The following is a 26,745-nucleotide window of genomic DNA, read 5'->3' on the forward strand; positions in this document are numbered from 1 at the left end:
GAACGTGTATCTTTCTTTACAACATTTATTTCTAATATCTATTTATCTATGTACAGATACATACATTTGCCTATGCAACATAAATACAATAATATTCTACAGCTCATGAGCTCGATGGTATATCTCTTCTAAATCTTATTGGCATTTTTGAAAGAGTATACTTATCATTCTTGTTCTTAATGTTTAATGACTTTCATGATAAATGGGTTAGAACAATCGTCAGAAATGTTACGTAGAAGCGTAAAGATGTTTATTACGCAATGATACATATTTGTAAAATTTATGCATAACACTTTTTGTTTCGCGACAATACTGATACTAAATTCATTTTTATGTATGTTATGATGTAAAAACTTTATATTATTGACATTGATCAATAATGTATTCTTTTTGAATGACAATGATCGAACAATTGACTTTTGATCGAAAATTAACTTCTAAATTAATTATTATAAATATCACATCTTCTTTTTTTAAAAAATATTATTAGTTAAATATTTATCAATTCATTTGTACATTCCTCGTACATCGTTTTCTCTGCGGAAAAAAGATTAAAAAATTGTTTTAATTATCATCACAAATTTCAACATTTAACATTCTCAACGCAATATTAACGATATCTAATTTTATAAAATAATATATACCAATGTTTTCAAACTTAAATTTACATATAGAATACCATTTTATATAGAGATAACCATATATTTGTCATATATTCTAAAATTATATCAGAAATTTCTTTAATTGCATAATAAATTACTATCATATGAAGAAATCTCTTAACCCTCAGACGGCTGTTTCTGTTCCTTTTTTTTTTTTTTTTTTTTTTAGGTAATTTGTTTTAATATCACTTTTGTATAATACCATACAATTTTAGACAGAGACTATGTTTGAAATATACATTAACAAGGGTTATAAATTACATTCGACCGTCCGAGAGATAATATTAAATTCTATAAGACATAGTTAATAGCAGTTAAATTCTGCACAAAGCAACAATATATTTACAAACTTCCTTATATACCATTCTCTCAACAAGTTACAATCATATTGCGATCATCTTCAATTTCATCCATAAACAAGAATGATCGATCATGATATACGAAATCCATAAATAATATAATGAATTGTTGTGATTAGATTGAACGTTTCATGAAATACATACATATACTTCGAAATACACGTGTACACCTATCGATTAGTGTTGAATTTATGACAAATGTTTCATCAAAAGTTACTCGTGATACGGATTTTCCTATAAAGCAACACATTTAGACAATTTCACAACTTTAAGATTCGATGGATGTCAGTATTTCAGAAGCGTATTTTAAACTCGTACTGGCCTAAATGTCCACATAGTTTCGTGTAAACGAATCGTTAATAAACGGCGGTCACTAACACGAGCCGGATGACACTTACACGTTAAGCTGAGCTAAAATCTAGGTGTGCATGAGGGTCTTCAGCCTATTGTCTTCTAATGAAAAAGTTCTATGGATTTCGAGGCCAAATAATGGTGGCATAAGAATCTTTCATTTCCTGAATCCCTTCTCACAAGGTAATTAAAGATCTTATCAATGAATTTAAAAGCTTAAACATATTAACAATAATATTATTTTGGTTTACAGTGATCTATCGATGGAGAGGCCAATATCTCTGTTCTGTTATTAATTGATCAATGTTGGGAATTTCAACAATTCTTTTGATTTGGCACTGGTCAAATAATTATAATAAATATATAATAAATATATAATAAACTGGTCAAATAAACACCTTATATTTTTGAAAAAAGAAATATTTTCTTTTCCTTTTGACTTTATCATGGATCAGAAGTATTCAGCTCTTTTATGGATTTAAATGAGTAAGAGCAAAACTGAAAGTAAAAGACAAAGAAACTGTTGAAATAATAAATTGAGTAAATTAATTGAGTTAAGTAAATTTTAAATTTTACTGAATTATTACATTATCTGTTTTTTTCAGTTATTTTGTATTATCTCATTATTTTGTTATATATGGATAATTGTTACTGACCCAGACTGCTGATTGCAACCAATCAATAGTACATTGATTGTGCTGTTATTTATTGATTTCATTCAAGAAAAGGAATCTCTATGCCGCAGAAGAGTTTTGGAATAAGTAGCATGTAATATTTTTATATTGGCACCATTAAGTATCAAATATTATCTAATTCATTTTGTTTCTAAGCTTTGAATCTAATTATCTAAACTAGATGGTGGATTAAATTATAAATATTAGGTTGCTTAGCCAATATAAATATTATTGCTTAGCCAATTATAAGTATACAAGTTTCTTTGCAAGTTTCTTATTTGTCACAGATAAATATAACATTAATTAAAAAATTCTACAATTAGATTTTATTTGTTTATCATTTTCTTAATTTTCTCAACAAACAAGTTAGTAAAATGATAGCAAATTTTAATTTTATAATTTCTCTCTTTTATAAAAAAGTGATGAACAATAATAATAAATATTAATTAATATAAATAAAATCTTCAAAGAAATCTTTATATATACGTATAATTGGCTATTATTATGAAAGAAAGATCTAAATTGAATCAGGTAATCTAAAAAGATGTAAACTATCCGACGAAAGCTATAAACAATATGAAAAACATCAACGATTACAATTAATTTATTGCTCGTTCGATGCGTGGTTGCAAAGCTTTTTTGAAAATTTGAACTAACTATTTGAGCTAATTTATTATATATAAGCAACCGCTATTTACTAAATTCTTCACCTCATGCTCAAAATTTTTCTAAATCATTAATCTTTAGATACAAGTATATAGTACAGTCGCTGTATGTACAGAAACCTAGTAATCAAACTAATATATATATATATGTATATATAAGAAAGATAGCGGGGTTCTTGATTTTTAATCCCTTTCTTTCTTTGTTATAAAAATAGTTTCAGAAGTGATTTTGTGGCTACGCGTAATTCATAAAAACGAACGTGTATAAGAAAGAATATTTCGATTTCCCAATGGCTCTTCTGGAAATCGAACAGAAGTGATTTTTATATGTTGCATTTTGTATATTTATGTGATATGTAACAATTCAATTTCGAGAATATTGAGATTGTTGAGAATTTTCAATATGAAAAATTATATTTTATAATCTTATCATATTATCACTCTATTAATTTGTATATTTGATAATTTATATTATCAATCATTGTAATTATTACATTAATACCAAAAAAAAGTTGATTATTTTATTAATTCCTTTAAAAAAATATTATATCTATGTATGAATAAATATTAAATTTTAAATATTTTTATATTTGATCAATTTTTAAGATATATATAATTTTTAAATGAATTTATTTTCTCGAAACTTTATTGTCATATCACATATATATTTAACTTCTTTGTGTATTATAAAAAAATTACTATTTTGTTATTTTTTCACCGTAGTATATACAGCAAATGTCGATTATAGCAACAATGCTACGATGGACTTTGTAATTTAAATTTCGCGCCTGAAAATCACCTACCTATGCGAAGTGTCATGGCGAATCATCCGGTCACTTCGCTTGGGTGATAAAGTTCGTTCGTTATTGCGCGACATTTCATACAGACATACATTGATTTCTAAGTGTTATTAATCTACAAACTGCAATTACACGATATTCCATGTTTAAGCGTGGTGCCGCGATTACAGCGATAAATTTCGCATGCGAACAACAACCAGCAGAAATTGTTTCATCTGGCTCGTTTCATTACCTAACCTCTACTATGGCATTCACAGATTGAATACCAGGGTACGTATTTAATTACCTAAAAAAGACTATGCACGTACGACCTGCATACGGAATTTTTCTACGAGGTATAAGCTTGCTCATTCAATTCTTCGAGAGAAGATTGGATTTGAGAAATTTAATGATTTTTCATCTCTTTATGGCATAGTTTGAATAACAATTCCTTTCTTGGTCGCTTCGAAAGAATCTGTGAACATGTTCGTGTATTGAGAAATATTTGTGTGTAACAATATATTAGAATTGCACTATCGAGGAGACACATATATGTCGTGTAAAGCTGTATATTGTACAAAAGTTTTTCTCCTCGTGATGGAAGATCTGTTTGTGTTGAAGTATCGCATCTCACATTGTCGTCTCATTGATCGATTGTACATCTCGTCTCACTGGAACACAATGGTATTTGTATGTCACAAGAAAGAAAGCATTTCTTTTTTTATATTTCGCTTTGTCTTCCTATTCTTTATAAGATTTTCAAGAATCTTTAGAAGAGCACGCGTTATGTTTACATCTTATATTTGTTTGTTTCTCTGTTATTTATAGCTACAACGATGACATAAGCAAGGATTTCTTTAAATCGTTTTGAGAATTGCAAATCGACCAACGATACAAAATTCATACGATGTCATTGTTAAAGAGCAACCAATTTAATTCTGCTTGTATAAATATTCCTTATGAGAACAGTATATTTCGTTACTTGTTAGTTTTTCCGTTCGAATAAGGGTATCCACGTTTATTAAAATATATCTTCTATGTTGCTGTAGTTACGATCCCAATAATCTCCACGATATAACCAATCCATTTGATTTGTGTATGGATTCATAGCTAATTGGAACCACCTGTGGCACATAAAAGGTTTACATAACGGATAATCGATTTTCTAGTATCATGAAGAAGAAAAATTATAATAAATATTATTTATGAAATAAAATAAAAATATTACTATTATATATGTTATATAATATATATATATATATATGTAATATATATATATTCTATATATATATATATATATATATTGTTATATTGTTAAATTGTTATATAAAAGTTATATAAAAATAATTTCAAACAGGTTTTAAATGTTTAATAGATAAAAATCGAAAAAAAGTTCATAAAAAAACTAATTATTTTTAATTATTTACCTAGGTGTCCATTCTTCTCCTTTTTTATGCTTTCGAGATTTACGCGTTTCCCGTTGTTTTTCTTCAAGCCTCATCTTTTCAACTGCAGCTCCATCTTGATCACCATTTTCCAATTTCCTAATATCCGGTCTTAATCTCGAATCTGTCGGACATATCACTTTTTCCATTTCCGATGTCAATTCATTTAACGACATTGCAAATGTTGTGAATTGATAATACTGGAAATCGAATAAATATTAATTATAATATAATAATATAAAATTATAATTATCATAATTAAAAATAACAAAGAATTTTTATTTACTTCTGAACTATTAGATGGTCTCGGAGTAGCTTCCCAAAGAGTAATTGATCCAGGAATGTCATCGATCGTTGGAGTTTCATCTCCGTCTATACTTGCTGATGGATCATCAATTGCATCCTTAAACAATCGAAAAAATAAAAAGAAAGTTTTAAGATGCCAAAAATGTAATTAGGATTAATTATTTATTAAGAAATATTTAAATTTTTTAAAATAAAATTTCGAATATTTTTCTTAAAAATAATTTTAATAAAATTTTATAAGTATTTTTTATCTTTTAATTTTAGTTTGATTAAAAATAAAATTTCAAATGTTGATATTTATTTCTGATATTTTCAACAAAAAGACTTTTAATATTAATTTTTATTCATCTGTATTCATTTTATAAAATTTGTTTTAGAAGAATTTTAGAAAAAAAGTATGATACTAAGATCGTTCGTAAATTATGTAAAACATTTGCTACTTTTCTCATAATGAAATTTTTTTTTTCATGAAGAGAACTTGTTGAAGTTGTTGAATATGCAAAGCTTTAATGAATGAAGGTAGGTATAAATAGGGATAAAATATAAAGTTCTATATATAGTTCACTTTTAGAATAACCACTTGAAAGTTGAAGTACAAAAAGATGAATGGAAAGCGGAATTTTTAATATATAAAATCAAACAGATGAAACAATTATGTAAATTACGTAAATTGGAATATTTTATTTATTTTTCATATTTTAATTATAATTATTTAAACTTTATTTATTTTTTTTATATATGTATATAAAAGAATCAAAATTAAAATTAATATTTATTTCTATTCGTTATTTTTATTATTTTTATTTTAAATTCAATTAACATTCCAAGTACCTGATGAGAAGGTTTAAAAGCTCCAACCTTGAGGCTGTGCAGTTTTGCAAGAACCTTCTTGTGACCAGGACTACCCTGAGGACTCTTCGCATCACGTTTCACCTTCTCCAACGCTTCCTCATACAAGGAAGGATCGCACACCTTTACTCTATCTGTCCATTTTCCATAAAGAAATAGAAGTTTTCTCTTTCTAGACATAAAATATATTAAATATTTAAAATATATTTTTAGAATTATTAGAATTCATATATATCGTGTGTATAATATTTTTGTATGCAATTAGATTCACGATACAATCATCGTTATTATATTTTTGAATTCAAGTGATAATAAATTGTTACCAGCTTACTCTTGATCCATTATAAAGCCTTCGACACGATGAAGATCCTTTCCATTGCAACTGGCACTCTTAAAGGAGAGGATTGCCTTCAAGTTCGCTCCACCACTTTGTTTGATCTCCAAGGAACCGAGCTGTTCCATCCATAATTGACCCACGAGCACGTTATGCAGTATACAGTTGATGTTTTGCCAAGTGTATGCTTCCTTCCATCTGCGTGCAATATGTGAAATAGTTATTGATAATGGGATTTTAGTATGACCATTTGAATATTTTTACTCTTTTTGCTTTTTTATTATTTGAATACAGTTATTTCCAATTAATTCTTACAATAATTTTTCTAATATATTTTTAGAATTCTTATGTTTAATTTTTTTTTATATTTTTATTAATATATTGCTCATATATATATAGAATTTTCTAGATGTATTTTCTAGAGGAGAAGATAATAGAATTATATACTTTTTTTTGTATTTTGATTTTTGTTTTCATAATAGTAATTTTGATTTTCATAAAAAAAAATTATGAGTATTGAAAAATTAATATATTTACTTTGGAAGTTCGACAGTGACAATGCCTTTCGGATGAATCTCTATAGATGTGCCCCAGAATTTCAATTTCGGATGTATGGTGCCGTGGAATACAAATTCATCACTTTCTGCATGGAACGCGGATACCGGTGGGTGATGTGATACTTGTTCGCAAATTATTCTGAAATGATAATTGCAATTTTAATATTCCATTAATTTTTTAACGCATTCTTAGCACAAGATAAACCTGATATCTGCATTTATTAATGATACTTATTATTATTCTCTAAGAAAGTAATAATTAATTTATTCTTGACAGATATTGCGAAATAGTACAACATAATATAATAATAATCTTTTCTGGAAAAATAAAATTGACCTTCATATGTCCTTTACACGCATTTATTAAAAAAATACTTGCACAAATATTCGCATTTGATGATTAAATCAATTATATCGATTTTTACATTGTTTGTCTATAGCTTACTTTCTATTCTTAGAAACCCTTTCCAAAGATTAAATGCAAGAGGGGTAAATTGATCCGCTGGTTTGTGACCCTTTTTGTGCCTATCTATCCATGGTAATTGTTTTACTGCCACGATAAAGAAGCAATCTTCAACTACTTCAATGATAAAAATTATATAATATTTTATTTTTGAAGAATTTCTTTCAAGAATAAAGAAATTTATATTTATTAATACTTTTAAATCATATTTTAAAAGTCAAATTATCAGAGTAGCGATTTTCAATTGTTTTGTTCATTTTTTTTTGAAAAAATTATAAAGTAATACATTTTAAAAAAATAATATATCTATTATTTTTAATATATATATATATTTTATTGAATAATTTATCAAACTATTATTATGTAATAAAACTATCAAATTACTAAATCAATATTTTAATAATATTTCTAACTCGTCTATTTTCGAAATCTATCATGAAATAAATTATTATTTTTAACATTTATATCATACTAGAACTATGAATTTTCCAGTGGCTTGAACTTTATCATTACTTACCGGAAATCTTCACGTTCCAGTTCGTATGTTTCTCCAAGTATCGGGTTGAAAGGTTTGCCAAGTCTTTCCCAGTTTGAAGCCAAAGCACTTACAGCAAAAGCAGCGACGTACTATAACCATCGACCAATAAATTGTTTTCTAGATAAAAAAAGGTTTTTCGATTAAAAAAAAAAAATTTACCTGTAACCTTCTAATGGGAGTTTCTTCTTGCGCTGCTTGTTTAAGCAATTTAGCATATTCCATATATTCGGCTACACGTTGAAGGAAAGAAAGCGGTTCGTTGAAGATGACCGGCATAGTGATCTTGCTAAGATCTTTGCCCAGTGATAACACCGAGCATAGATTTACTTCCGAATGACCTGGCACTGGTAACGTTGTTCTTAAAAAGAAAATAATACTTTTAATACTCTATTGCTTAAATAATAATCTGATTAATTCGAGCACATTCTTTTAATTAATAAAAAGAATGTTAATATATATTATATAATACTTATATTTTAGTGATCAATAATTTATCGTTTCAATCATGTGTTGTATATTATTTCTTCTTATTAATGAGACTATTAGAAATTAAATAAATTTCTAATAGTAATATTAATGATATAATATAATTCAATAAATTTATATCTCTCAAAATATAAAAATAGTTCTTGATTATTATTTGATTGAATGATAGTCTATTCAATCTTAGAAATAAGAAATTAAAAATATACATGGAGCAATGCGTAAAACGTAATCGATTGCCCTATAAACTAGTTGTTTTGGTAACAATACTTAATCGGGATCAATAAATCAGCTACAATCTGACCGAACATGGTCGTCAATTACGTCATTTGAAACCATAATCGGGCAAAATTCGATAATTATAATCGGTCAAAATTATAGTCAATATTTATTCAAGAAACATTCGATTCCTTTGCTAATTGCAGTTATCTAAGAAAGTGACATCTTAGAAAGTGTAGTCCGTAAAATAATAAGATGACAAATCCCTATTTGTTGATCTTTTATTTTGATGATATTTGATTGAAATTGATAACTTTAATAAAATATAAAATTATAACTTGTTAAGTTTAAAGATTAAACTTTCTAAAAATAGATATGTTGTACTCATTACTGCGTAACTAATGTTATAATCAATAGTTTTGAAATTATTATCAAAGTTTTGCTATAATATTAATTTCAATAACATTGGTTATATTAATAAAATTAGAATAATAATAAATATTACTATCAAAATTGCTACTTTTAGTATTACTTTTAATATACTTTATAAGTTTTACTTTGAATTTAAGAATTCAGAATAATTAGCATATACTATCAAAATATAAATTTAATATAATAATTTTTCTATTTTAGCAACAATACTAAAATTGATATTGATGCGATGATACAATTTAATAATAAATCTTAAATTTAATTTTTCTACAATGAAACGAACAATATAATTCATCAATATTCATACTTTTCAACTACCCAACCAATAATCATTCGATATCAAGCAACAATTGTCAGAGACGTTTAATAAGATCGTCAAATCGGTCGAAGTCTATCGCTCGTCATCCTCTTCAAGTGCTTCGCAGAAATCGGCTTCGTGGCCGGCAATCGCAATCCTCGTTCGAATATTCATTCACTATTCTGATCCCTGAAAACGACCAAACGATCACGCACCTGTACGGTCTCTGTGTCTTTTCGTTGGCCATCATAAACAAGCCTGTCGAGCGTGCCTGGCCAACCGTGCTATCCTCGAAAGTGGCTTCCTGGATCTGCTCGACGCGGCTCGTCCTCTCTAAACGACCACACGCTACGACCAACTACACATCCGACAGGGATCAAAGGTCCACGAGACGCGCTGATGCACGCCACATCGTTGGCTTCCTCTCTTCCGTATTATAATTAATTTCTCACACGTACATCCCACGAAGGGACGGTACAAAGAACGATACAGTGAACGACACACGGATGAACGAGCGGCGAAAAGTGGGGAGAGGGTGAAACACGTCCCTTCGCGTACTCCAAACGTGTACACACCTGGCTATCACCGCAACATTGCATTACAGGATTGCTATTGACACGATTTCGAATAGATTAATCGGTTGTAAACGTGATTCCAAATGGATAACCTGGCCGTTCGACATGTGCTATCAATCGCGTCACAGTGCGCTCTCGTTGGGAATGTACAGAACTCGGCGATCAGCTGTACACCCGGACACTGCACACGTTGGGCATGCGGGCGTGACGAGGTCTCTGGCGCATCCTCTTATCCATATGCGTATCCTACTCCCACACGTATGGAACGTATACCTGTCCACGGTGCAACTGTCTCGCTCGTGTCGCGCTCTCAAATGTACGTAAAATATCAATAAGTTCGAGCATGGTTATTGCGGCCCTTACTTGTGGACGTGTTATTTGGTAGGCGCATGCGCAGGATTGGGGACGAACGATGATTTGAATTTTCAACGCGGTCAGAATTGTGGGATTAATGTTTTTCATTTTTTTTTTCATGAGGATTGAAAAATAGATATATAATACAATGTTAGAAATTTTTAAAAAAGGAAGGAACTTTTACGACTAATTAGAATGATTCGTTATTCTATTATTTCTGGTAACTCGTAAGCTGTGAGAATTTTGTAACATTGAGTTGTTTTGAATTAGATTGTTGATTAATTTTAATTTAGTTTATATGAAAAAAAGTAAGTAAAAGTAAGACGAAGAGAAAAGAAGAAGAAAAAGGAGAGTTATTGTATTTTCGATAGTGTAAATAATATTTATTCAAAAAACATTAATAATAGATACATGTAGTTAATGGTTTCTTGCACGATCTAAATTTTCATATTGTAATTAATTTTCTGAATATTTGAAATCTGTATTTTATAATTTAACGAGCACTTTCTGCCGTGTTATATCGAAATATAATTTCCGTAAGAAAAGCATATTATATATATACAATATTGATCCATGGTTTGTAGTGTTTCGTTATAGTTATTCCAATTATCTACATATAAAGTTACTTACTTATTATCTTTAAATTTTAAGTTAGATTTTATAATGAAATATTAACTTATATCCATGGAACATCTTCAAAAGATCGATACCAAATATATCGATACTTATTTATTTAATATTAATAATCAAATCAAATTTCTATTGCAAGTGAAACAAAGCACAACTCAACTTTTACAATATTCTTACACTCTTGCCTGTAACCATCGAATATCTCGTTACTTAAAAAAAAATATTTAAAAAAAAAACTTTAATAAGTTTCATCCCCCTGATTAACTCGGCCGTAAGTTAATTTTTCCTCGCAATTTCCTAACCACGTCCCTCGATTAACTCGAATACTCGGTTTTCGAGTAGCGAGTAATTACAGCACAGCGTCAAAGAAATTTCGTTTAACGCGTGGAGACGAAAGGGCAAGAGTTCGAGCCAAGTGTGTTGTTTTGCACGTTTATCGATTGGTGCACACACCGATTATCGAAGATGCACCGTTTAATCGATGCAGTAACGAAGTTGTTAACGACATGTCCACGTTAATTGCAATAGAATTTTCATAGCTAAGAGTGGGCCGCAATAACATCCCATTGCAAGTGATTGGCCCTTCTCGAGGACTCGATAGTCCTTCGATAAATATCCTTCGTGCTCCGCGTCTATTTCGTCCAACAATGGCACGCGATGTAGCTCTTGAAAGCAATTTCAATGGACTTATACGATAGTGATTGGTTAAATTCGTTGTTTTCTGGTTGAAGATGGTGTTAGCTGGGGTATTGACGATTTACAAAATTTCATTTCGTTAAATCAACGTAAAGATGAAATGGAAATTGTGGAATTGAAAATTTAAGTTCATATAAGTCGTTAAAAATTTTCAAAGAGAGTACGATTCTAATCATTTTAATTATTTAAAAAAGAATTTGAATACGAAGGTAATTTGAATTTTTTTCTGTAAAAAGTAGTTTACAATCTATTGTAAATCATTTGTTTTTTTATCAAATTATTTTAAGGAATCGAATCATTTGAAATTCTTGGGGTTGCACAATCGTAAAGCAAGATTATGATTATTCTTTAAGTGCATTAGAATCTGTAGCCTGTATAAAGACAAGTGACGTGAAGTGTAATTGACTGAGAACAGATTTCTTTATTCTTCAGTTCATGAATATGTAACAATTTATATATATAAATATTAACAATAAGAAAATCAATCCGAAATTGATTATATACTACCACACATATGTGAATGCAGAAACCACATTGAATTGCTGCATAAATAACTTATTATTGAATGCAAAAGAAGATTCTTATTATTTTTAAAGTAATCATATTAAATGTCGTACACAAAACATGAAAAAGAGTAAAGTAAGGTTTATTCATCTTAAGTATCATCCGATTATATATAAAATAATTGGAAATGTAATTCACCTCAAAAAATTATTCTAAAAAAATCCTTCTCCTTTGAATATTAAATATTAAACATGCACTAATATTTCTTAAAACTTTTTATTTTATATAACGATATACAAGTTTCTCATAATTTAATATATAATTATTAATTAAAAATTTAAAAAAAAGTCTCTCATCAAAATTACAATTAATAAATATGATTTCACATATGATAAAAATTTATATTCAATTTAATTATTTAATTATTCCATTTATCCCTCGCAAAGTAATCGAATTTACTTATTCAAACAAATATCTTAACGAACGATCGTCTATCTTAAAAATGTAATTCAAATCATCGTAGATCGATGAGTTCGAGAACAACTTTATCCCGGCCCGGAAATTCCTAAGGTTACCGCATAATCTTCTCGCGGCTAATTAGCATGGATTAATGGATCTGTGTGGTGAATTCGATGGTCCGACATCTACAGACAAACCCATCGCAATAAGAATGAACCGAATCTCTCTATTGATTCACCTGGAAACCAAATCGATATCCGTACGAGGCACAGGGGCTCACTTCGTTACAGATCGGCCAACTTTCGTCGGATCCAACAGAGAGACGAGCCAGACTCGCCGAATCGAAAAATTCTCCAGTCCAAGTTTCGCGTTTATCGCGATCATCACGTTTCGTTCATTCGACATTTTTTTATTCCAAAATTTTAGTTTCTTTCTTACGTGAGTAATATTAAAATCGTGGTTAATTTCAATCTAATCGAGGGATAATGGAAAAATATTTAAAAAATATTTTGGAAAATCGTTGAAGGATATATATTTCTTTTCTTTTTTTCACTTTTATCAGAATATTTTGATTTGTTCTACTGGATTGTAAATTAATATTAATAAATGAGAATATTGAACCTTGTTGATGGATAAATCGTTTATAATAAAGGATCGATATTTTTGTGTGTATTTTTTAGTTTATAGGACAAAATGATTGATCAGAAGGGGACTACCGAAAATAATAACGATCAAAAGAAATTGAATGACATTCATAAAAAGGAAAATGAAACGAAACCACGTGTTAAGAAATATATAACGAAACACATGAAATTGTATCCGGAATTGTACAGAAGCGATGTTTCCATACATCCAAGTTACACCACTCTTAAAAAATTTCCTTAGTAAGAATAATTTTATTCATAAAACTAAATAAAGTGCAACATAGCTTTTTTAATTTCTGTATTTCATTTTTAAGACGAATTTTATAGCTATTTGATTTTTCTACTTTTCTATGAAAAAAATATTAATTAAACAAAATTTTTTTCTCTTTCAATTTTAAATAGTATAAGTTTTTAAAATATTTTAAAAACTAAGTAAATGTACAATAATAAAAGAAATATAAAAGACAAGTTCTTCAATTTTTCTTTATAATTTTTTATAATATCAAAAAATATATATAACGAAATCATATATATAAATAATGAATTAATGATTTGTAAAAAGTTTCAAAAATTATTTTGTCAAAAAGAATATTAAAAAAGAATCTAATTCTTGACATAAATTTGAAATTTTTCAAATATTTCATTTCATTGCTCGACAACTCAGAAATTTATTTCGAACTCTAAATTTTCTTCTCTAAAAAAAATCTCGATTATTCCATTGTCAGTGTTTAATCTGTTAAAAGTTACGTGGTCTGCCGGCACCGTGTACAGAAGACCAGGAAGCAGATCAGACGTCAAATGAACCGCAACATCATGCATTTCGCGATGATGCAGATGTTCGCCATCGATAGCGTCAGGATCGACCGGGTATTCAGCTTTGGGATACCACAGGAGACATTGATTGTTCCTGATTTGCTAAACAAGAACGAGAGACGTCACATCAACGAACTTCTCCGTGTCAAATAACGAAACAACACCTCGTTATATTGTTCTCCCAACGTTCATTGTGCTTGATATGTAACGACACGTGCAATCGAATAAACCTAGAGTTTCTACATTGAACAAAGTGTGGGCGAGTCTATTTTCTTCCTTCGCTCGTGAGTTTGAAAGACACAGGGCGTGTGGAGCTTTCACACGAAATTAGAAGTGAAAACAAACTCGATTCGACGAACGAAACAAAGAAATACACTCTCGCGTTATATTAAAACGATTAAACGTGACGTTTTCTCGAGATAAGGATACGATGGAAATGTAAGAGTTATTTTCGATTATTTTTTTTTTATTCATTCGATGAGAGGAGGAGCATTATGTTTCGTAACAAGTATCAACACGGACTTATGTCCATTTTGTACAGCTGTGGATCGTCACCGCTCGAATTATGGGATATGCATGTAAGTTTTTAATGAGTGATGGAAAGTGTAGGAGAAAAAATATTCTATTACGTTGGATTAATTTCTTTTTTTATTGATAATAATCGAAGATGTTTTCTATTGTGTTAAAATAATAAAATTAATTTCTTTCTATATTATTTTTTACTGGATAAAAAAAATATTTAATTTTGCTTACGTTATTAAAGTTTGATTTCCATGAAAAGAATTTTTTGAATTGTACAGAAAAATATATTTTATTTATTATTAAAATTGAGCTAAAAAATGAAATCATTGCGAATAGGTGAAGAATGGTTATATTCGAAGAGTAACGGACGATGAGGTGAAGTCTTTAGCCTTGGAATTAGCCGGAACCAACGTCACAACAACTTATATTTACTGTCCTCGTGGCAACAGGAAAGCTTCCCTCGGCATTAAACTTCCGTTTTTAATCATGATTATCAAGAATATGAAGAAGTACTTCACGTTCGAAATAACAGTAAATTTTTTATGAAGAAAATTTCGTACAGCTTTTTTATTATTATTATTTCTTTTTTAAAAAATGGTTTCGATATATTTGGTAAAATTAAAATTCGAACTAGAGAAAAGAAAAAAAAGAAAAAGAAAAAAGAAAGGAAAAAAAATTTACATCATCGTGTTCGATTCGACAGATACTCGACGACAAAGATATGCACAGAAGGTTTCGAATGAGCAATTTTCAAAGCACCACTCGGGTTCGACCATTTTGCACGTCGATGCCGATCGGTTTATCTGGTGGTTGGAATCAAATTCAATTTAATCTATCAGATTTCACGCGAAGAGCGTATGGCACAAATTATATGGAAACTACGCGAGTACAGATCCACGCAAATTGTAGAATTCGACGTATTTATTTTGCGGACAGGTAGGAAATTAACCTTCTTCTTTTAATATTGAAATTAAAATCTGATCATAGAAATAATTATACATAATGTGTGTATATCATCGTAATAATTATTTATAAATGTTTTTAAGATTAAGATTTTCGGTTTTTTTTTTATTTAATCTTAGATGGCTTAAGTTTCTCCTAGTTGATGAATAAATAATTTTAATTACATTTTTCAGTGATGTATTTTTAATGACATATTTTTTCATTTTGATGAAATCCAAGCGTGAAAATATGTAAATTTTTTAGCATCAATATGACACAATTCATCTATTATTGAAAAAATATTTATTTTTTTATTATTCAATATTCCGAATAGATTATATTCCGAAGATGAATTGCCAGAAGACTTTAAACTCTTCCTGCCAATTCATCGAAAGAAATGCATTCGAGAAAGAGATGTGAAGGAAATAGAAAAGAAAGAACCACCGGAAGAAATTGAAATTGAAGAGCCACCACCTTTCGAAGGCGTACCAGAAGAGGAACGAGAAGAGGAAGAAGAACCTGAAGAATTACCAGAAGAATTAGTAGAAGAGATACCCCCAGAGATAGAACCAAGAGAAATAAGAGAGGAAGATGAAGAGGAGGAAGCTATTGAACCTGAATTTGAAGCTGAAGAAGAAGTTGAAGAGGAAATTGAAGCTGAAATAGGTCCTACTGCATACGTTACTGAAGAAGAAACTGAAGCAGAAGAACCAGGCGATGAAGAAGAATATGCAGTCCCATAGTGAATAGTTTTGATTTTATGTAAATATAATGAATAAAATCTATTTTCGTGTGATTTAAAATAGTATCTGAATAAAATTGATTGTAAATAAGTTGAAATTGAATAGATTCTATTAATTTATTTAAAATATTTATCTTATTTTTTTTAAATGTATTTTATATTATTTAATGAAAGTATTTTATAATGAATAAAAAAATTGATATTTTATTATTTTTAGGAAAAAAATAAATGCAAAAAATTGATATATAATAAATATTTATTAATATATATAATTATATTGGTATGGGTAATAAAATTTATAAATTTCATTATTACAATCATATATTTGTATGCTATTCTCTTAATAAAAATATATAATTTTATTTTAAATTTAATTTTAACTACAGAAAGGTAAAATTATAAAAATTATTACATTGTATAAAGAAATCAAATTATTTTAACATTATATATCTTTTTATGTAATAAAATATAAATATTTAATATTTATTTTACATGTACATTATGGTACATCATAATCATCATCTTCTCTCTTTCTTTTCATAGGTTCTTCAACTTCCACTTTTACAGGAGGCATTGTTTGTCCTGAGGAAATTTGAATTTTTGGCTTAGATACTTGTGCTTTTACAGTAGCACCTCCTCCTGCTACAATGTTAAACAATTAATATAAACTAATAATGCAAATTATATTAATAACATTAGGATATAATATATTTTATTATTATTAATCAAATTATTTTATGTCTTACGTATTTGGGTTCTTAATGAAATATGGATAGAGGGAATAGATGTTTGGGAATGCAGAGCTCGGAAGGGATCTATAATATATAATTATAAATAAAATATAATTAAGAAATCAATATTTGATGTATTTATATAAAGTTTTATATAATATTTACCTGCTGAAAATTTTAAAACAGGCTTTGGCATAGAAATAGTTTGAGTTCTAGCAACAGTTGCAAGTGTTCCTGGCCTTTTGACAATAGAAAGACCAGATTTATTACTTTCTACTTTGATTTTAGATTGACCACCTTGAATGTTATTTCCAACTAAAGAATGTAATTGTTTTCCGACTACTTTTTTTGTTGCATTTTTAAGTCTATAATTTGTAGCATTTAGGCAATATCTGTCAGGTGGTAATCTCAAACCATTGCTTGGTTTAACAAATGGAAGAGGTATATTATTTTTGGCCCTAGCAACATCTAATAACACATCTCTTGGTGGCGGATTTGTAAAAGTACGCTCTAATTGCATTTTAACTGCTAATCTAACATCATCCAAATCAATAAATTTCTTTTTAGCATGATTTGCATATATTCTACTGTCGTCCAATATACAAGTAACATAACCTAAAATAATGATTATTTTAATTAATTTATATTTTAAAATAAAATAAAAAAGAATAAATATACATAATCATATATCTTATTTTATACATAAAATAAATTGCAAATACTTACGATATGTGAATTCGAGTAATTGATTTATAACTTTTGGTTCATAATCTGTAATACCCATGTCTTTCATAATTGACATTATAACTTGGGCATCTTTTGGAATATGTTTTACATGACTCATAGTTTTTGCCTTCTCCGTCATTTTAAGAAATATTCTTACAAATATTCTTATACTTTATATACTAATTTTAACTTATACGTATTTCAGATTTTGACTAGTTTTACTAATCAAAATTCATCAGAAAATTATGAAGTATACACTATTGAAAGCAGGACTACCACATATAAAGTCCGAATTTGCAAGATTAAAATTTTATTATTTATAGATTTTTTAATTATTAATAATATTTTATATATAATTTCTTTTAAAAGTTTTCTCTTTTTTATTAAAAAATAACTACATTAAAAAAAATTTAAGGAAATCCGAAAATTTTGTTACGTGATTTATAGTTCTTTTGTCATTAAGTTGGCTACATCTAGAATGGCATGTAGTATATTTCAATTGAATTTAGTTGACGAGTCCGTGGCTTGTGGCTTACAATCAAAACTGTCTTTTGGAATTTTTGCCGAAGGAATATATATTGTATGAAAATCAACATGAATATTACATCAGCAGGTAAATTATTTATTTTAAATATATTATTATAACATATATTTAATTTTTTTATTTGTAATTTTGTTAGTAAATTTTTATATTATATTAGTATACATGCAATGATTTGCAAAACTCATGGACCATAACCTCTAACTTTGTATTCGAAATATTAAATACAGTCGATATGAAAATACGTGTTAAATTATTTTATAACTTTTATATTTTTTAATTTAATTAACTGATTGTTTTTAATTTTTATTATTTTATTTTCAGCTGGTATCATTTCTCTCCTTGAGGAACCAATGCCAGAATTAAAAGTGTTTGCTTTAAAAAAGTTGGATATGATAGTAGATGAATTTTGGCCTGAAATTTCTGAGGCCATAGAAAAGATGTATGTAATTTACATGTTATTATTTAATCTTTTATATAGTTTTGATGAAGTAATAAGATTTGACAGAAACTTTTTATATATTTCAGTGAAATTCTTCATGAAGATAAATCATTTCCTCAACATGATTTAGCTGCATTAGTTGCTAGTAAAGTATATTATCATTTAGGAAGTTTTGAAGATTCTTTAACTTATGCTTTGGGAGCTGGGGAACTCTTTGATGTTAATGCCCGTAATGAATATGTTGATACTACCATAGGTATTAGCAATATTTTATTAATAATTTTAATAATTAAATTTTATTATATTTATTTTACAATTTAATTTATTTATTTTGCTATTATTTTAGCTAAATGTATTGATTATTATACTCAACAACGTGTATTGGAAGCTGAAGGAAAATTGCCACCAACTAGTAAAGGAATTGATCCAAGATTAGAAGGAATTGTAAACAGAATGTTTCAGAGATGTTTAGATGATAATCAATATCGTCAAGCTCTGGGTCTTGCTCTTGAAACGAGACGAATGGATATCTTTGAAGCTGCAATTATGCAATCAGTAAATTTTTAATATTTTAATTTAAATATTTAATTTTAATAATTTAAATGTATTAAAAAATAAAATATTAATTTATATTTAAGTTTATAAATATTTTTTTTTATAGGATGATGTTAGTGGAATGTTATCTTATGCCTTCCAAGTTGTTATGAGTCTTATTCAGAATCGTGGTTTTCGTAATACTGTTCTTCGTTGCCTAGTGAGCCTTTATCGTAACTTGGGAACACCAGACTATGTCAATATGTGTCAATGCTTGATATTCCTTGATGATCCATTAGCTGTTGCTGAATTATTAGATAGACTGAGCAAAGGTTCTCAAGATTGTGTTCTTATGGCTTATCAAATTGCATTTGATTTATACGAATCAGCAACTCAACAATTCCTTGGACGTGTCTTACAAGCTTTGAGGGCAACAGCCCCCATTCCAGGAGCTCTTATGGTTAAACCAATTGTAAAACCAGCTGCAAAAGTATCTACTGAAGCTGCTGTTAGTTCTGAATCTACACCTGTAATGGAAACTGAAAGTACTACACCAGTTTCTGAGGAAAAATCCCAACGTAGTGTTGAAAGTTTGGTAAGTTTTGTAAATAAAAAAAATCATGCATAATATATTATATATATTATGTTATATATATTAATAGTTTATTAATCTAATCGTATCATTTATTTAGAACGCTGAAGAACGTGAGCAACAAGAACGTGTAGACGCTTTATCAAGCATATTAGGTGGTGAAATTTCGATTGATTTGCATCTCCAATTCCTAATTCGTAGTAATCATACGGATATGCTGATATTGAAAAACACTAAAGATACTATACGTGTATCTATTTGTCATACTGCCACTGTAATCGCGAATGCATACATGCATTCAGGAACTACAAGTGATCAATTTTTAAGGTAATTATATTTGTTTTATTTATTATTTTTCTACTTTAGATAATTTATTTTTTTTTACTTTATTTTCTTTCTTATTCGTATTTCAGAGATAATTTAGAATGGTTAGCCAGAGCCACGAACTGGGCGAAATTAACAGCGACAGCATCCTTAGGAGTCATTCATAGAGGTCACGAACAAGAAGCTTTAGCTTTAATGCAATCTTATCTTCCGCGTGATTCAGGAGCCGGAGCTGGTTATTCCGAAGGAGGTGGTTTGTATGCATTAGGACTTATACATGCAAATCACGGTGCAGCAATTACGGATTATTTACTTGGTCAGTTGAAGGATGCGCAGAATGAGGTATGTACTTATAATTCATACAATTATAAAATTATTCGAGCAATAAAGTAGAGCTTGAAACCATATAATAATATTACATTTTATCGAATAATACTACAATTTATCGAGGTTTTTTGTTCACAGATGGTTCGTCATGGAGGTTGTTTAGGACTGGGTCTGGCTGCTATGGGCTCTCATAGACAGGATGTGTATGAACAGTTAAAATTCAATCTTTATCAAGATGATGCTGTTACTGGTGAAGCAGCAGGTATTGCTATGGGTATGGTTATGCTGGGATCGAAATCAACTCAAGCAATCGAGGATATGGTTGCGGTAAGTAAATAATACAGTTTTTTGTGTAAAAAATTTTTAATGAATTAAAGAAAACAAATTTTAACATACATATAAATTATATTAAAAAAAAGAATATTTTTATCCTAACGCATAAGGTGGTTTACTTCCAGTTTTGAAATTGTAGGATCCTCTAGCGCTATAAATGAAGTTAATAATATATAGTAGTTATAGATAATTGAATTAAAATAAAAAAAAATAAAACAAATATATATTTAATCACAATAATGTAAAATGAAACTTACTTCCGATCAAGAACACTGCCACCCATGTATACCGTTGTTTTCAGACCTAAAAATGATTTAGGTGTACTAGGAAAACCTTTTGGATTCGTAATAGATTCGCTGTAATATTCATAACTACGTCCATGTGCGCAAGCTCCTGTTAAATAAAATTTATTTTTAACATTGTATATACAAACGAGTGTACTTTAAATTGGAAGTTAATTTAATTTAATTAATTTCAAAATTTCTTACCAAGCAAGTCGTTATTGCATCCCGGTTGTTTTCTTCCATCATTAGCATAGAAATCAGAAGTACCGACTGATTTGTCTAAACCCAATAATCCAGGACACGTGTGAATCACTTGAACGTTTAATGCATGTGATTTATCTACTCTGCCATTGGCATTTTTAATATCGAACAATGGTTTCGCAGGATCGAGAGCTACAATTGCAATTTAAAAATTTAATATATTTCTATTCATTATAAATAACATTTTATTAAATTTGGTTATATCAAATAATTCAAAAAAATCTAATATTTAAAATTTGTTAATATTAAAAAGTTTGCATTTTTTTATTAGTATAGAATTTTTCATTTACTTCTACTTATGTATTAAATTAATTATTGTTTCTTTCATGACAATAGCATCATATGATCATAGCATTGTCTTGTTTTTGAGAATTATTGTTCGAAAATCAATTGATCGATAAATTTCAAAATACTTTTCTTAATATGGTGATAATCTAAATATATATTATCATAACTTATCGATTAAACTTAAAAGTATCGTTACTTATATCTCATTTAGAATTTAGTTCATCTATTTTATTGTTTTCAGTAGATTATTCTTTTTCTATCTTCTTCTTTTTTTTTTTTTTTTAATTTTAATACACTTTTTTAATTTAATCTTTTCAAAGAGATCTTCAAACAAACAATTATTTCATATCTAATTTATTATTTATTATTTATGACTTACATATATAAAGGGTTTTTATTAAAATTTTTTTATTAAAATTTTCGAATTAGAAAAATGAAAGAATTGATATAACATATCGTTACTCACCTACAACTTCTGCGACTTTGCTATACGTTGACACGCTCTTTGCAGCCAAACTCATGATATGTGCTCCAAGAGAATGTCCAACCATTGTCAACTTGGACGTTTGTAAATTGAATTTTGTGCGTAAGAAATTCACAAAAGAAGCTACGTGATTAGCCACATTAGGGACACTCTTTGCTGCAGTAGAATAAATGTTTTTTGCTATTGTGCTCCAATCTACGATAATGACATTGCTGTCCCAAACTTTAAGAAAACCTTAGGAAAGATTAAAAAATTATTAGGAAAATTTATTAAATCGAACGAATAAAAGATTAGAATTATTTGATCCAATTAAGAATTACTAACTTAGCAAAATTATAATAAATTTGATGCTAATATTTTTAAGTATTTTTTTTATATTCTTTGTTTTTCGAAATTTTTCGAATTTTAATATATATCATATTATCTATCTATATACGTAAATCAAATTAATTTCTACAGTTGTAATATTATTTACCATTGCGCACAAGTGTGCAAGCTTCTGTGGTACCAGCGCTATTCCAACCATGAGTAATTATGATCGTGTTTTTTGCCGAGTTTAGTTTACTGTTTTTAATCGAATTCATATCATTTAATACTAAGCGATCGCCGGCACGGTTATTTCTGAAATGGAAAATATATTTTTTAATAATTTTAGTTATTTTTTTTCGCGATTGATAACTCTAATTGAGAGTCTATCTACTTTTTTTTAGAAGCAAAGAAACAATTTTAATATACCAATTTTAGATTTATTTTGAAATCAATCTTCAAGTAGATTATCGAATAGATTAAAATACATATCAACACTCTGTATATTAAATTAATATACAGATAATAAGAAAATACGAAGGAAAGAAAGATATAAAAATAATTCTGACCGTGTGAAAAGCGTAAAAGTAATCGTATTCAAATTGGTATTCAAAAGACCAACTTCCTCCAAGGATAATGGGGTGTTATCGAGATGTACTAGATGTGGAACTCCATCACCATCCGGGAATACCGTATAATTGAAAGTTGCCAAAGTTTGCAGCAACGTAGGAACGACTGGAAAAAAAAAAATTCTCTCGAATTATTCTAATTTCCACAGTTCAACTGTGATATTCGTATACAAACTTAGCGCTAACGATGCGTTGGCGACCATGCTTGCTTCTATTCTCTCCGCACTATAATTCAAATCCGCAGCTTTCGAGCGTTGTCTCTTCTTTTATAGGCTTAAGGGAAACAATCATCACTCGAGTACTATTATACCGTTGATAAGTGATTCGATTGATGATGTGAGATTGATGATTCACGCTCACATAAACGCGTGGAATTGGAAAATAGTATGGTTTTTAATATCAATTATTGTAATGTAATTAATTGTATTTCAAATTGTATTAGAATTGTGTTAAAATAGTTTTGCATTTTTTTTTTATATTTGGAATTATGGATATAAATGTTTTCGGCGGAATTAATTTTGGTTTTTAATCGAGATAAAGATTGAGATTTAATTGATTTTATGTAATCGTTTATTTGTGTTGATTATTGAGATCGAGATCTGCTCGATTGTTTTTATCACACTTTTTGGCAAAAATTGATTTGCATTGAGATTTTATATTTATTTATCGTTATATCGTTCCGATTTTATCATTTATTTATTTAGGAATATATTACAGTTTATATTTTAAATTTTGAAGATTTTTTTGACGAATGATCATTTTTCTAATATTTTTCAATATATTTTTTAATATATTTCATCTTTTAAATATATACGTATTACGTTTCATTATTTGTTTCATTATTGTGTGATTATTATATTTATCTTCAAAAATTGCAATCAAATAATCAACTTTTTCTATTTTATCACTTGTTCGTTTTTTTATTTTTCTTATTTTAAATTAATTAATTAATTAATTAATTAATTAATTAACTATCATGTTTTTATATCTTTAAGATTTAAAAATATAACAAATATCTATTCTTTTGAATAGAATTGGCGCCAGAATTGTCCCTAAAAATAATTTGATAGTGATTATGATTTATAATTTTTTTTCATTTTACGTATTTTTAAAGAAAATTATTATCTTGTTTAGCACGTGATTAAATAATGATCAAAAGATAGACTCATATTAATCGTTTATTTCTTTATGAACTATTATTAAAAAAATATAATCGTGAATCATATTATTACAAAACTATCATTTATTTCATAATAAAATAGATATTGTTAAATATAGATATTCGATATTCTTGCTTTTAGCATATTAGAATTTTGTTATTTGTCTTTTATTTTCAACTTAATTATAATATTCACAAACATTATCTGCAAATAATACACAACAAGCAATTCACTTTTTGAAATTTAGAAATATTTTACAAATAGAATAAACAAAAAATTTATAATTTTCTATTTGTCATCATGAAATGATTTTTCCATCAGGTTTGTCTTGATCTCAGTCAGTTTTAATCTAAATTCTGTCATAGCCTCGTTTTCTAATTTTTCTTCAGATTTTGTTTTTAGTAATTGGATTAGAAATCTAGGGGTTTTTTAGGGATGTAAGGATATAAAATCAATGATTATATAGATTCTTAAGAGTTATAAAAATTTTGTGCTATTTTTTAAATATTTTTTTTTGCATAATTTCTTTTAAATCTAAACTTTGGAAGAATCGTCACAATTTATTATAAAAATCATAATTTGAAAAAGATTAAGAAATACTCTTTATTTGATATGGGGTCAAAATGACTTTTTTATGACACTATAGTAATAAACTAACAACACTATAATTAACTCAAATGAATCGTGTCATTATCCATTTTCCTCTGAAATTTTCTGAACGTTAGATATTTTATATATCCTGTCTTTTGCATAATTCATTAAGCATGGTTTCTTTTAAAAATTTGAAACCGTAAAATTTAATACAAATTTTCTCAATTGCAATACCACCATTTTCGTAAACAGAAGCATAAAGCAACAAAATCTTCAACTCGTTATCACGAAAACTTAGAAACGGAACGATGATTTAACCCCTCGATCTCTACCCCCATTGCAAAGGAAGGTTTTCCAACAGCATGTTTCTCGCATAATCTCGGCCCATTTATTCGCGAAACAGAGATTCTTGTTCGCAAAATAACGTGGCGTCGTATTTCTTAGCGATTCCCCACCGGGTACAACAACGAAATCCACTTACTGTCGGTGGAAGAATAGGTGCAGAACAAACTGCATCGATTTGTCAAGGTTGTTCCACCTGTCCACCGATGAATTTCGTTTCCACGTTAGAATACGATTTTCTTCCCACGTGTTTATCTCGTTTTTCGCCTCGTTATCGAAAGATTAAAAAAAATAAGATTCTCAGACGATATCGATCGAATAATGTCGCGTGATAATTATGCTCGTGAGATAACTTTGAAATATCGATTGTTGAGGCCGAAACAAACGCAAAAATTATAGAAAAATACCGATTATTTATAACGAGATAGACACGTGTTTCATATCATCTCATTTCATTTAAACTAAATTGTTTATAATTTATAAACAAATAAGTCTCAATCGATAATTTTATATATCAATTTTTGTATTTTATTTTATTTTATTTTGCTTTTTTTTAACTTTTAATTGATTTTCAATGATAATAAAATAATATATATTATAATATATTTGACATTTTGCATATATATCTATTGAAATTAGGTCAATATGACGCTTCTTCGATTGAGATCTTTTCGATTGTGTATCTTCAAGGTTGATATCTCTAAGAGCTGATAGATATCGTTTTTGCGAGGCTATGACAAGTATGATGGAATAGCCTGTTCTTCAGATTATAACTTTTTTTTTGTTTTTTATACAATGTATGATCGTTATTTGGATTTTTAAAGTGACACGAGTATTATTATGATGTAATTAGTTTGATGTAATGTAATATTGGAAAGGGACTTTGGAAATTTGATGAATTAATAATTGGTATGGAGAATGTATAAAAATACGGATTTCTTTAGAAATATAAATTCTTATATGGATATATAATCGTTGGGAAATTATCAACATAGTTTGATGAAAAAGTAACAAGAAGAGGAATTCAACTTTATCATTCATGCATTCAATATCTTTGTTTTTTTACCTTTTGGTTTATATATCTTTTTTTAAATTTTTTTTATAGCTAATTCACTTATTTATCACACTGAAGTGCATTCGAAAAAATGTACACGCGCGCACTCCAGATATACACGAAATACATTTTCCTTTCAAAACTTCTCATTCTCATTCATAGAATCAATTTAAATACATATCTGCTCTTGAAAATTTCAATCTCGAGAAGTTATTTTATCTTTTTCCCATTACCTTAAATCTTCACTCCAAAATTAGTTCATCCTCACTTCGCAATCTCGTTCGAATTCTAGATAATAAATATAATTTTTAAAAAATTTTTGAAACAAAAATTCTTCTCAAACAAAAATTGAACAAATTGGAATTAGGAACACTTGCTTTTCCCTTGAAGAAAAATACGTAATATTGTTTGAATTAAAAATGTTACAAAATGAATTGTATCGATAATTTGATTGATTTTCTTTTATGTACAATACTATATACAATTTTTACTACATAAAGA

General features: G+C 28.0%; 5 protein-coding genes and 1 pseudogene across 9 annotated transcripts in view; 3 read left to right on the forward strand and 3 right to left on the reverse strand.

The window, feature by feature from the left end:
• Positions 1-9: 9 nt before the first annotated feature.
• Positions 10-10,129, reverse strand: LOC107992893 (oxysterol-binding protein-related protein 2). 3 transcript variants are annotated; one of them, XM_062080901.1, is made up of 9 exons: positions 9,990-10,129; positions 8,142-8,340; positions 7,962-8,071; positions 6,962-7,120; positions 6,422-6,622; positions 6,073-6,262; positions 5,222-5,338; positions 4,918-5,135; positions 10-4,614 (listed from the first exon to the last, which is right to left on the reverse strand). In XM_062080901.1, the coding sequence occupies exons 2-9, from the start codon at positions 8,256-8,258 to the stop codon at positions 4,512-4,514; spliced, it is 1,215 nt and encodes a 404-aa protein (XP_061936885.1). In that variant the 5' UTR covers positions 8,259-8,340; positions 9,990-10,129; the 3' UTR covers positions 10-4,511. The 3 variants fall into 3 exon arrangements, with proteins under 3 accessions (XP_061936885.1, XP_061936883.1, XP_061936884.1); XM_062080899.1 differs by lacking the exon at positions 9,990-10,129 and adding an exon at positions 9,630-9,765; XM_062080900.1 differs by lacking the exon at positions 9,990-10,129 and adding an exon at positions 9,424-9,566.
• Positions 10,095-14,342, forward strand: LOC107992882 (uncharacterized; annotated as a pseudogene).
• A 148-nt stretch (positions 14,343-14,490) lies between these two features.
• LOC107992881 (cilia- and flagella-associated protein 20-like) lies at positions 14,491-16,393 on the forward strand. The gene is made up of 4 exons (XM_017048993.3): positions 14,491-14,667; positions 14,948-15,142; positions 15,315-15,547; positions 15,888-16,393. Exons 1-4 carry the CDS (start codon positions 14,584-14,586, stop codon positions 16,294-16,296), a joined length of 921 nt encoding a protein of 306 aa, XP_016904482.1. The 5' UTR covers positions 14,491-14,583; the 3' UTR covers positions 16,297-16,393.
• Positions 16,394-16,533: 140 nt separating this feature from the next.
• On the reverse strand, positions 16,534-18,023 carry LOC107992880 (transcription initiation factor TFIID subunit 9). Of its 2 annotated transcripts, none has more exons than XM_017048992.3 (3): positions 17,753-18,023; positions 17,192-17,641; positions 16,534-16,937 (listed from the first exon to the last, which is right to left on the reverse strand). In XM_017048992.3, the coding sequence occupies exons 1-3, from the start codon at positions 17,889-17,891 to the stop codon at positions 16,795-16,797; spliced, it is 732 nt and encodes a 243-aa protein (XP_016904481.1). In that variant the 5' UTR covers positions 17,892-18,023; the 3' UTR covers positions 16,534-16,794. The 2 variants fall into 2 exon arrangements, with proteins under 2 accessions (XP_016904481.1, XP_061936895.1); XM_062080911.1 differs by having other exon boundaries at positions 16,840-17,110; positions 17,753-18,021.
• Positions 18,024-18,210: 187 nt separating this feature from the next.
• Positions 18,211-26,745, forward strand: part of LOC107992883 (26S proteasome non-ATPase regulatory subunit 1) — an 86,545-nt gene continuing 78,010 nt past the window's right edge. For both annotated transcript variants that reach the window (XM_017048996.3, XM_062080897.1), the window contains exons 1-8: positions 18,211-18,365; positions 18,618-18,735; positions 18,822-18,991; positions 19,082-19,290; positions 19,397-19,864; positions 19,962-20,188; positions 20,275-20,527; positions 20,651-20,839. In XM_017048996.3, coding sequence (XP_016904485.1) covers positions 18,335-18,365; positions 18,618-18,735; positions 18,822-18,991; positions 19,082-19,290; positions 19,397-19,864; positions 19,962-20,188; positions 20,275-20,527; positions 20,651-20,839 — 1,665 coding nt within the window. In that variant the 5' untranslated portion in view covers positions 18,211-18,334. The remainder of the gene's footprint in view (positions 18,366-18,617; positions 18,736-18,821; positions 18,992-19,081; positions 19,291-19,396; positions 19,865-19,961; positions 20,189-20,274; positions 20,528-20,650; positions 20,840-26,745) is intronic.
• On the reverse strand, positions 20,857-23,431 carry LOC107992885 (phospholipase A1-like). Its single transcript, XM_017048998.3, has 7 exons — positions 23,273-23,431; positions 23,038-23,203; positions 22,638-22,783; positions 22,145-22,396; positions 21,334-21,522; positions 21,103-21,238; positions 20,857-20,996 (listed from the first exon to the last, which is right to left on the reverse strand). The coding sequence occupies exons 1-7, from the start codon at positions 23,298-23,300 to the stop codon at positions 20,939-20,941; spliced, it is 975 nt and encodes a 324-aa protein (XP_016904487.1). The 5' UTR covers positions 23,301-23,431; the 3' UTR covers positions 20,857-20,938.

The sequence above is a fragment of the Apis cerana genome, linkage group LG10 (genome assembly GCF_029169275.1).
Source record: "Apis cerana isolate GH-2021 linkage group LG10, AcerK_1.0, whole genome shotgun sequence".
Taxonomy (NCBI): Eukaryota; Metazoa; Arthropoda; class Insecta; order Hymenoptera; family Apidae; genus Apis; species Apis cerana.

Coding starts and splice junctions, on each gene's coding strand:
- LOC107992893 (XM_062080899.1), bottom strand. CDS start 9,664: ATGATGGCCAACGAAAAGACACAGAGACCGTACAG. Junction 7,121..7,961: donor CTGGAACGTGAAGATTTCCG/GTAAGTAATGAT, acceptor TTATCATTTCAG/AATAATTTGCGAACAAGTAT. Junction 5,339..6,072: donor CTTTTAAACCTTCTCATCAG/GTACTTGGAATG, acceptor CGATTGTTTAAG/GATGCAATTGATGATCCATC.
- LOC107992885 (XM_017048998.3), bottom strand. CDS start 23,300: ATGGTCGCCAACGCATCGTTAGCGCTAA. Junction 22,784..23,037: donor ACTTTTACGCTTTTCACACG/GTCAGAATTATT, acceptor TTTCCATTTCAG/AAATAACCGTGCCGGCGATC. Junction 20,997..21,102: donor GGCAGTGTTCTTGATCGGAA/GTAAGTTTCATT, acceptor CTTCATTTATAG/CGCTAGAGGATCCTACAATT.
- LOC107992880 (XM_017048992.3), bottom strand. CDS start 17,891: ATGACGGAGAAGGCAAAAACTATGAGTCATGTAAAACATATTCCAAAA. Junction 17,642..17,752: donor ATTACTCGAATTCACATATC/GTAAGTATTTGC, acceptor TCATTATTTTAG/GTTATGTTACTTGTATATTG. Junction 16,938..17,191: donor TGTTTTAAAATTTTCAGCAG/GTAAATATTATA, acceptor TTAACATTGTAG/CAGGAGGAGGTGCTACTGTA.
- LOC107992881 (XM_017048993.3), top strand. CDS start 14,584: ATGTTTCGTAACAAGTATCAACACGGACTTATGTCCATTTTGTACAGC. Junction 14,668..14,947: donor TCGAATTATGGGATATGCAT/GTAAGTTTTTAA, acceptor CATTGCGAATAG/GTGAAGAATGGTTATATTCG. Junction 15,143..15,314: donor ACTTCACGTTCGAAATAACA/GTAAATTTTTTA, acceptor TCGATTCGACAG/ATACTCGACGACAAAGATAT.